The following is an 11,035-nucleotide window of genomic DNA, read 5'->3' as shown; positions in this document are numbered from 1 at the left end:
CTGGTGTATATTCATGTATATTCTGATTGGCCTAAACTATACTTATTGCCGAGCGCGCATACAACGCCACCATGGCTAAGCTCCCTCAGCTGGGAACTATTCTATCTCAGCTCTCCACACTCGAGTGCGGACCCCCTGCATGTGCTCACAGGACGGTGCCATATGCATTATTGCCTCTGCACTACCTCGCTGCTGACAGTCTCGACAGCCGGTAGTCAGTAGTTCCCTAGGACCAATGTCCAACGAAATGGTGATACATTTCAGTCGTGTCAGCCGTGCTGAAAAGCATTTTAGAACGGAAAACCAGTACTGACAGTACTGTCAGTCAATTTCCGAACACAGTCGATATTTGTTCCACTCAGCTGGACAGAATAACTCGAATCCGAATTCAGAAGCTGTTCAAATCAAGAAACTGTAGAAACTAACCCCAAAGTGCGAAATACAAGGATACGCGCAAGGGTTTTGCAGACAAAGAAAAAAAGAACAAAAAAAAAACATCAGTGACAATTATGTGCGTGAATTAATTAAATTTATTAAACATTGTGATTATTTTGTTCCATTTTGTCCACCTCTAATCGTAATTTATAAACATGATATCGTTAGTACCAAATATTTGGCAGATGATAGGTGGTTTCATAGGTAAACATTTTATTTATTTTCTATTGAAAAAACAATGCATCATCTTCTAACCCCAAAACTAAACGTAACTACACGTGATGTTAGACATTAGGCCTTACTATTTCGTCAATTTGCTACCAAATCACTTCTGATGATATATAGGTTACTTGCTAATTAATTCACATGCACTGTGTCTTCAACTTTGAATTATTACAAACCTGAGTAAAGTACGGATAGTGAGATAATTTTAGTATAAACGTGAAATTGTGATAAATAATACGTTTTGCCATCTGTGAAATTTGGCAGGATTTAATTTTTTATCAGAAATAATAATTTCATTTGTTGAAATAAGCAGTGCATAAGATCGACACAGTTATGGCAGGCGTAAATTACGATTATTTATTTCACCACATCTATCCTTATTATAGAGTAAACCCAGATGGGCCACTTTAGCTATGTACTCACACAGTAATTGGTCAGAATAATCGTATGTATCAGAGTAGCATTCATATGATTGATAATACCGATGGAAGGTAGTACAATATGACAAATCATAAAAATCCTTCATGATAGTATAATGGAAGTTGAATGTATTTGAACCTCGGTTATTGAGCAACTGACTGAGCAGCATCTGAATCAAAAGGTGAATGAAAAATCTCCAGAAATGTTATTTGTACCAATGATAATAAAAAAATAATGATAATATATCTGATATACATATAATAAAAATGGCACTGAGCAAATTCGAGCATTATCGAGATGAGGTATCCACAACTTGAGGAAAAGTTTTATAGTTGAAACATTTGTAAGGATTTGACCCTTGTGTTTTTGATCTGAATCTAGTGTTGTTGGACTTATTTTGTTTGCCATAAAGATCGCCAGAAATTGCTTGAACAAATTTTTACAAGCGGACATCTTCAAAATGTATGTAAATAGTTACAGCGGTATAACAGATGTTTGTCAGCTCTTAATTTGCACGTTATGATATGAGAATACTTTTATGTGTGATCTATCAAATTTTTTTCATACAAGTTGTGGAAACTTTGTCAACAAGCAAAAGGAGTCCAAAAATGTTTAAATCAGATCAAAAACATCAGAGTTTTATCATATTGAACACTCCTGTCATAAAATCTCTTCTCAAATCATTGATATCTTGGCATGATTCAATTTTGCTCAGATTCATTCCCATTACATACTAGGGATATTCTTTCATTTCTGTTCCCTATTATTAACACAAACATTACCACAGATTTTAAAACTATTTTATCTTCTCTGAACTTATGATTCAGATGACGGAGTCCGTTCAACTTTGTTTCAAAATACGCAAGCTTACGGACCATCTGGAGTGACAATTCTGTAGTCTGAAAACCCCCATTATAAATATTTCTACTTTCGATTTTTTTGTTGCAACATCGCTAAATGCAAAACTCCACACAACAGCTACAAAAAACACTACGAATCCAGTTTGAATGAAATGACTGTCGTTGAAATGTTTTTCGTTCAGTAGAGGCAGAAGAGAGTTAATAACTATTAGCATTGAATCGATAGACATCATATGATGTGCCTTCACTTTCACAAACAATTTAGAATGATATGATACTTGATCCTTTTCAGTTGAATACATCGATATCGACGTGGACTTCACGCTCTGGCTATCATGGCTACTTATGCCTTTACTTATTACGTTTCTACTTCCTTTAGTGATCGTCGTACTCCTTTACGCCACTGCATCAATTCTTTATGTCTACAAATTACATAGGTATGGTCTGATTTCCATACATCAGTTTTTCAATGATATGGCTTAAACTTAAAATGAAAGAATGCAGTTCATCCACACTGAGATTCGAAATATATTATGTATTTATATTCTGTGAGTGTCACTCAATTTTACGTGGAACATTGTTTCAGAGCCCGATTAAGACATGCGTACGAAACGGATTGGAAAAATGCAGCGCGAAATACAGTAGCCGCGGTTTGGGATGCTCACGGATGGATATGGCATGGTGTGTAAATGGGATGGAATCCAATGTCATATTGTGAAAACGCACAGTATAGTGTTTGATAATAATTTGAAGGATAAATTTACCATGCAGTTCAAAAATCCGAAATCAGATTTTTTGTGTAAAATCGAAGTGTAGCAATTGTTAATTTCATGGCCACTCAAAGTGGCAATCTTGAAATATTAGACCAAGTTGGATGTAGTTACTAGCTTGAGTTTATTGAAGACAATGTCCGAGTCGACTTTTTATTGTTGAATGATTATCTGCACAAAAATGTTAAGAAGAGTCGATGTTTTAATATTTTCTAGGCGTATTAAACTATGTTGAAATGAAAATACATCGAATATTCTTCTTATTTTGTAAATGTAGATAAGCTGCAGGATTTTTAAGTGAGAGATTCGTTTTATAGTCATTAATTAAACTTTTGAATCTGAAGTAGAAAATATTCTGAAAAAAAATATATAATTTAATGTTATTTACCGTGGTTTTTGACAGGTTACGAGATTGTTGGACTGAATAATATTCCAGAAAACGAGCCAGTGTTGTTCGTTTATTACCATGGAGCTATTCCGATAGACCTTTACTATTTCATATCCAAAGTATTCCTTTACAATTCCAAACTAATTCACACAGTTGCCGATCGTTTCCTATTCAAAGTTCCTGGTTGGTCCATCATATCCGATGTTTTGAAAGTTATTCCTGGTACAATACAGACATGTTCATCTATCTTGAAAGAAGGAAACATGCTAGCTATTTCTCCTGGCGGTGTTTACGAGGCACAATTTGGGGACTGTTATTACCGCCTTATGTGGAAGAAGCGATTAGGTTTCGCTAAGGTGGCACTGGATGCTAAAGTGGTAAGATTAATAGATCTGACTACCTTTTTGGAAAGTATCAAATACTATGTACCCATTTTGTCTAAAAATCATTCATTTTTTCATATTAGAAAATAATTCCTATCTTTACAAGGAATTTAAGAGAAGCATTCAGGACAGTGAGTTGGGGTAGAAGAATATGGCTTCGGATTTATGCAGCAACCAGATTTCCGTTTGTGCCAATATTTGGTGGCTTTCCAGTGAAACTTATTACTTTTGTTGGCAAACCGATTTCCTATGACAGTTCTTTGTCAGCTGAAGAGCTTCAGGTGAAGGTATGTTTAAATGTATTTTTGTATTAAAATCTTATATTGTATCATCTAATGGAGACTTATGTCGTTCTATTTGATTGGTTTTTTTTCATTAGTTACCGAAGTATCTTTAATTTTTATGAGATATAGTTTCAAGGTCGATCCTACATGACAGTAATAAGCCAAATTTTAATATATCAAATCATGGGTTCAGCAAATTGTGTGAAAAGGAATTGACAATATTGAGAGAATCAAATATTGCAAAAACGGATAATTCACTCTGAATTGGTAATGAACATATTTATCTACTCAGGTAGCAACAGCATTAGAAGATTTAATAAAGAAGCATCAAAAATTGCCTGGAAGCATAACAAGGGCTCTCCTGGAGAGAGTTTACCAGATGTCTAGTGATGTTCGGTATGAGGAATAGCCTATATAGATAGATTAGAGGTCAAGTGAACTTCAGTCTAACGACTGTATGATGTATTACAATAATATTGAATATAATTCTATTACCAAATAATAGTTTCATGCAAAGTTGACACAACAGAGTTTCAAATACATTTGAATATTTATCCGCAACTACAAAACTCTGAGAGAATTATATGTATATTGGAACTAGACAATTTCGTATACAACATTCTTGGATAATCATAACATGATAACTGCACTACAAAGATCTGACTTAATTGCCGAGAGTATAAATTAAGGTTGTACATAACATTCCACAGTGACAAATATTCTTTATGAGTGTTTATACACACCAAAATTTAACAAATCAACATAAACGTTTTACCGAATTGACCTCGATATGATGATTTTTAGCAGGTAATCATTTGAAAGTACCAACAAGAAAAAAAATATTCTTTATGCATAGAGAAATTGTTGTATACTTTGATTGCACTTGCAAACAGTATTCTTCTCTGACAACTGATGTGATTCAGCTCTCTGTTCTTGATTGACTTGTTCGCTAGTACTATCTTCCAAGCAGCGTGGACGAAATTAGCTTACAATGGGGAAAAAGTAGTTCTTACTGTAATACTACGCCACAGCAATTTGATAGTTAATATTATGTTAAATACGGCACATTTTGTCGTAATAATGTAATGTAAATCATTCGCACTTTTATCCTCCCTGTATTATGTTGCACCATATTGAACTATATGCCTGAAATATTAATTTTGCTCATGTCAGTATGTACGTACCCTAAAAATTTTTCTGCTTTTACACACATAAGAGAATGTCACGTTAAAGATTAGTAATATGGTACATAGCACATATAGGTATATATAGCAGAGTAATTATTATTCATGAAAATCTATTACAACTGCGCAACGTACTTATCAAATGGTCTGTATATTTATTGTATTTGTACTTGATAATTTTTAAGCAAAGAAAACGAATATTATAATTACGTGTATCTGTGAAAATATTGAAATAGCGGTGATGTTACCGTTGATATTTGTATGATTAATTGTGGTGAAGCAGTAGAATAAAGTTGTTAACTGTCTTGATGTTAGTATTTTTGCTTGTCAAATAGGATTTGTTAGAACCTTTCCAGATTTCATTTTCTAAAGCTTGCCAAAAACCAAATTAGTAAGTTAAGGGGGTGCCTAGTCGATTTCGAGGTTGTCATATATGTCTTCAAATATCAAAGTCTGCTATCGCAAACGCGAAAAATGGTTCAATAGCCCCATTCTGTAGGCAATTCTGCACAAAAACACTTCAATTCATTTTCACTTGAGACACAAATAAAACAAACGCACAGATTCTGCGAAATCGGGATAGTAAATTCGTAGAATTCCTGCAGTTTCTTCATTTCTGAATCATATGAATGAATGAATCATGAAATCTACGAATTTACTATTGCGATTTCGTAGAATTCATCACATTTCTTTATTTCTGCGTAAAATTAAACTGTATTTCAGTGTTTTTTTAGAATGGAATGAACCGTTGGGCCCTTTTCCGAGTTTGAGATACGTTGACTTCAATATTGGAAGATATATACGTCAACGTCCATATGGCACCCTCTTAAGTTGAAGCAGATATAAATTTAAAAAACGTAATGTGTAACATCACCCCAGCTAAAGTATATCTATATACATCTAAACTGAAGAATTCGATTTCATATAACGTTTGCAACTATCGTTATTATCAGAAATGAAAAAATTTAATCTGATTGCATTTCTGGTACACATGTGACGGCTAGGTTCATGGAGCCTAGAGTAAGGCTCCATGGCTAGGTTTTTCAAGACGTTCAAGCATTCACTGAAAAATATGAAGACAGTTACCCTAATGAGCTTTCGTGTGACACCCGAAAATCCTCATGCGCTTGCGACCCCTGAGATGTTCCAACGGTAGAGTTGAGAACTTATTCCAGAACATCAGAGAGTTACCGATTTCGACATGATGCTGGCTGCATTCGCCTTCCGAGTAACACAGGGAGCTTTCCAGCAAGGAGACACAGTGTGACACTGTGTTGCACGGTCGAACACTGTGCCTTGGTGCTTGTTGGAACACTTTGAGGTTCTTAAAGGCGTCGATATGCGAACGTTTTAGTCGAACATTGAAAAAATAAAATGTGGAAGCGGTTTACTCTCCTAGGATTTCACAAGTGGATTAATATTTTGGGTTAATTCAATGAAGTCCTACAATAGCACCAAGCATCGCACGATTCGAATAAAACTGGTGGATGCCTGCACGGACAATGAAAAACAACTGTATCGAGGCGTATACAAGTCTCGGCAAATCAAACGAAGTGATCGAGCGCGGAAATTCAGTGTAGGCGATCGAGTTCGAATCAGCAAGTACAAGAATGTATTCGATAAAGGCTATACACCCAATTGGACGACAGAAATATTCACCGTGAGTGAGGTGAAAAATACCAATCCACCCACCTACAAACTTACCGATTATCAAGATCATCCCATCGAGGGGGGCTTCTACGAGGAAGAGCTCAACAAAGTGAAATATCCCGACGGCTACCTTGTGGAGAAAGTATTACGCAAACGGGGGAATCTGTTCTATGTGAAGTGGTTGGGTTTTGATAATTCGCACAATAGTTGGATAAATAAAACAGACATGTAACATAATTTGTATGTATTTTCCGAATTACAATAAAAGATTTTGAATATACAAATATTTCCACATTTTATTTCCTTTGTACGCACATGTGCCATACTCTGTACCATGAAAATAATAATAATAATAATAATAATAATAATAATAATAATGATGATGATGATGATGATGATGATATGCAATTTTTCCATACGATTATTACACATTTTATTTTTTGTAAAACTTTTTTTCATTTTCTGAAAACTTTTTTCGTGGTAAACGAATAAATATGAATAATTGCTCGATATATTAATAATAATAAATAAATAATTGTGAAGTATATGAATTCACATTTTTAAATCCATTAAATATCGTATTGATGGTGAAACGTTTCCGCCCGAATGGTGGATCGTCCGAGGCGTCAAACATCAAATATTTACATCAATTCTACGTCTACAGTTTATCCTATAGCTATTGGGGGGCTGGGACAAACCCCAAAGGTACGGTGTCGGTCTGCCCAGGTATCAATTGCCGTTTGTCATCTTGCCAACTCAGAGCCAATTTTTTTTGTACGATCGTGCTTACTTCATGTTTTTTACTGCGTATTAAACACTGGGAGAGTCAACTCTTGATAAGCCATCAGACAGCGCTTATAATCATCAAACGTGATGCTATTTATTGATGAATTTTTTACACCCTTTGCACGTTTACTCACTTTTACGCCACCGTCATATTTTTCCCCATCCTCACCCATTGTAGTAAATGTGTACAGCTTTGCTCGCAGTCCCACAAACTCTGTCATAATTTTACCGTTATTTTACATCCTTCATTAACCCTAGTCGTTTCTTGTTTCTAAGGGGAATACCATACACATTGTCGGGCGGATAGTCAGAGGTATCAAACATTGTATCTACATCACGTTTGATGATATCGTAGATATTCATTCTATCTGAATTGATAAATAAGGCTGTCTGTGTCGGTATACATCAATTTAGCTTGTTTGTTCGAAAAGTTGGTTTTAATATAATTATAGTGGAAATCGTAGAGAAAGATTTTTGACAGATCTAGAATTGATGCGCCGACGTAAATAGGTTTGGCGAAGTGAACTTTAACACGATTTATTTCAATGATAACCATATCAGTGCCAAATACGGTGCAGCTGTGAAAGTTTGCTCGGGCAATAAGCGTTCTCGCACCACCTCTTCCCTCCCATTTTGTGACCAATTTAACATCTTTATGATTTCGCACATTCTCCATAGTCTTACCGAACACCGCGTTGTTCATTAGTTTATAAAAGTTTTTCCCAAATTCATTCCTCGACCGCTTACGCATGTCTGTGTTGAGCATGATGTAAGGCTCGAGCCATGGAGATTGTGCGAACTTTAATATACATTCGAGATCGGCGTATACGACAAATGGAACGGTGCCTTTGTTTTGAAAATTGGTAAATACTAAATCTTTACACTTGGGAAATTCCATGCGTACTTTATTTAGCATAATACAATCTTGTCGATGATTGTCGTAGGCGTGTTTCACGCTAAAGTGGCACAAACATCTGACACATAAAAACGTTTTGTGTTCATGAACGGACAATTGTTTGCTCACCAATCGGGAAAGATCTTTAATCCAAGCAAAGTGGAATCTCGGTGCAAACTCACCAGTCATATCGTCTTCCGGATTACTCTCAACCATTAGAAGATGGATCGTGTCAATGTTTACACTATGCAAATTTTTACTCAAATAAATTGGCACGATGACGCTTTTATTTGATTTTGCATGTTGCGAAAAAGTTTGAGATTCTATACGATATACATTGATGTGCAAATTATTCAATCTCTCAAGCTTTTTGACATCATGTAGAGTAGCAGGGAATTTGATACCTGTACAGTCCAACTCGGAAATATATCGATGATAACGGCTTGTCCTTTCAGTGTGAGTGTTGACTGGGTGGAGGGCTGCTGTGACGGATCAAAGAAGGCATCTTTTGTCCTCGTTCCTCACGTTGATCACAGCCTTTTTATGTCGAATGTCTTGGGGCAGCTCGATGAATGTTGAAGCTCCCGCGGCGAGAGGCTGATAGCGGTTGATATTTACAGCGATGTTGAGGATCTCAATCATACTCCAGCTGGAATCGCGTTGCTCGAAATCTTCCACCTTTGATAGCAGATCACCCCGTGCACGTATAAACCAGCCATTTATATCGCTCGATGGGAGGAGAAACGCCACGTTGGAGGTGTTGAAACTCTTGACTTCGATGGAGATCTCTTCATGCTTGGCATTTTCGAAAAATTTTTATGACAGAGAGTTGTGACAACCCCCATTCTGATTCGGCTGGCAAAAGCACTATCCACATCGTCCCACTGAACACCCGCAGGAGTACCGATATTTTCACCCGTCACCACTGTGCGCTGCTGCAACTGCTTGATTTTCGTCACCCAAGATTGCAGGAGTGTGATCGTATGTTGGATCCGTATTTTCGCACCAACGGTTGTTCCTCGTTGCATGGAAATATCGCGCAGAACTTGGATATTCGCAATTCCAATATCAGTCCAATGATTGATGACAGCGTCATTCTCTTCTCCGAGTGGTTGCTCTCTCAGTAAATTGTACGTCCCCTCCATCTGCTCTGCAAGTCCCATATACGCTTCGACGGCCATGACTTTGACGCGGATGATGAAGATATTGGGAAGTTTTCACTTGCACATATCGTGTAAGACTGATGAGTCTTCAGACGCACCTTGCATTATACAGATGAATCTCAAGAATTTGGGGGCGGTGCGCACTGCGTTGTGCGCATCTCGGAGGGAAAAATGACGTCAGAGATGCGGTGCGCACTGCGTTCTGCGCATCTCGGAAGGAAAAATGACGTCAGAGACGACTGGGCCCACCCTTTACCCATCCCGCCATCCCTAAATTTTTGGGTTTTATTGCTCGTTTGAAGTAACCCGCTTCCGCAGCTGCATCTTGCCTAAAAGCGTGTTGGAACAGGTTTTCACCCTTTCCCCCTCCCCCTGTCCGCGAACCCGCCGCCACCTACGATGGATGCCCACCTAAGTATAAAAATCTGTGCAAATGCTGCGAGTAGAGTACCAATGTATAGCTTTCCAAGCATGCAATGAAAATTAGTCAACGCAAAGCAGGTAGTGGATGGTGCAGGTATAAAAAAATCGGGGCCCAGACCCCTTGCCCGAATACCTACGTTTATGACGTTCGACAGAAAACAAGTCTCGACAGGAATTATTTTGTGTGTGTGTGTGTGTGTGTGTGCCGAGGGTCGGGGGGAGTTAGGGGGAGCGCCGCCATCTTTGGATTAGAACTCTCGCATATACAGTACTTTCTTCAGTTAACGGGTCAGCTGATAACGCTGCCGTTCTGTGACAGTTGGATGATAAAAAATTTTTCTCGTACGTCTTAAATGTCTGTTAAAATGTACTTGGAGTTTCAAGAAGCTCCGTTCCTTCAGTCTCTATCGCCTCTTCAGGTCTTCAAATCACTACACTGCGTTAAATACTGTCTCATATACGGAGCATCCATTTCATCTCGATCAAAATTAGCGCATCCGTGATGTATTACAGTTACTCTGAATTTTTATCCATCCGAACACTATTCGAAAAACAATTCTGCTTCTCTACCCAACGTAGACACTCCCCTTGCGACTAGCTAAAACAGCGTTTCGATTCTACGCCCACGAAAATTCGAAATCGAGAGAGCAAATGAAAAGTTGTTGGAATAATTATGAATAATAATGTTACGGAATACATCGAGCGCGTGTCGAATAGAATCCCATTTCGAAATGAATAATTCTTCTATTTTCATATTTTAGCTGATCATCATAGATAATCTAGTTTGTCTCTTGGAAAATTATAAAATTTATAGTATGCACCATCTCACGGGGATGATCGAGCTGATCGAAATTTCTAAGTCGCACTTGACAAGTAGTCTTACGTGCTCACTTTGTACGGACTCAATCTCAAGCTTTCATACCGTCACTACTTTGGCTGCTACGATTGTAAGTGCGAGCTCGTTAGGTAGAGTCGATAGAGCAGAACCCTCCTACGCTCCTAGGTCCACCTGGGCCCACCTGCCCGGCGAAAAATTGTCACAAAAATTTATCCACGGGGATCAGTCTTTATGTTCTTCAGTTAACGGTTCAAGACTCAGAACGGATTTGGAAATCCACTATATTTCATTTACGTTCCGTTCCGTCAACTCCGCATTCCGATGACCGGGC

At 37.5% G+C, this 11,035-nt stretch overlaps 1 protein-coding gene across 2 annotated transcripts; it reads left to right on the top strand.

The window, feature by feature from the left end:
* Positions 1 to 504: 504 nt before the first annotated feature.
* LOC124301298 (transmembrane protein 68) lies at positions 505 to 4,751 on the top strand. 2 transcript variants are annotated; one of them, XM_046756188.1, is made up of 6 exons: positions 505 to 639; positions 2,233 to 2,377; positions 2,527 to 2,621; positions 3,114 to 3,475; positions 3,565 to 3,768; positions 3,861 to 4,051. In XM_046756188.1, exons 1-6 carry the CDS (start codon positions 591 to 593, stop codon positions 3,876 to 3,878), a joined length of 873 nt encoding a protein of 290 aa, XP_046612144.1. In that variant the 5' UTR covers positions 505 to 590; the 3' UTR covers positions 3,879 to 4,051. The 2 variants fall into 2 exon arrangements, with proteins under 2 accessions (XP_046612144.1, XP_046612143.1); XM_046756187.1 differs by lacking the exon at positions 3,861 to 4,051 and adding an exon at positions 4,058 to 4,751 and having other exon boundaries at positions 514 to 639.
* The last annotated feature ends 6,284 nt before the right edge of the window (positions 4,752 to 11,035 follow it).

This window comes from Neodiprion virginianus, chromosome 3 (assembly GCF_021901495.1).
Source record: "Neodiprion virginianus isolate iyNeoVirg1 chromosome 3, iyNeoVirg1.1, whole genome shotgun sequence".
NCBI lineage: Eukaryota > Metazoa > Arthropoda > Insecta > Hymenoptera > Diprionidae > Neodiprion > Neodiprion virginianus.
The sequence above is the reverse complement of the archived record's forward strand: the minus strand, read 5'-3'. Positions and strand labels throughout refer to the sequence as shown.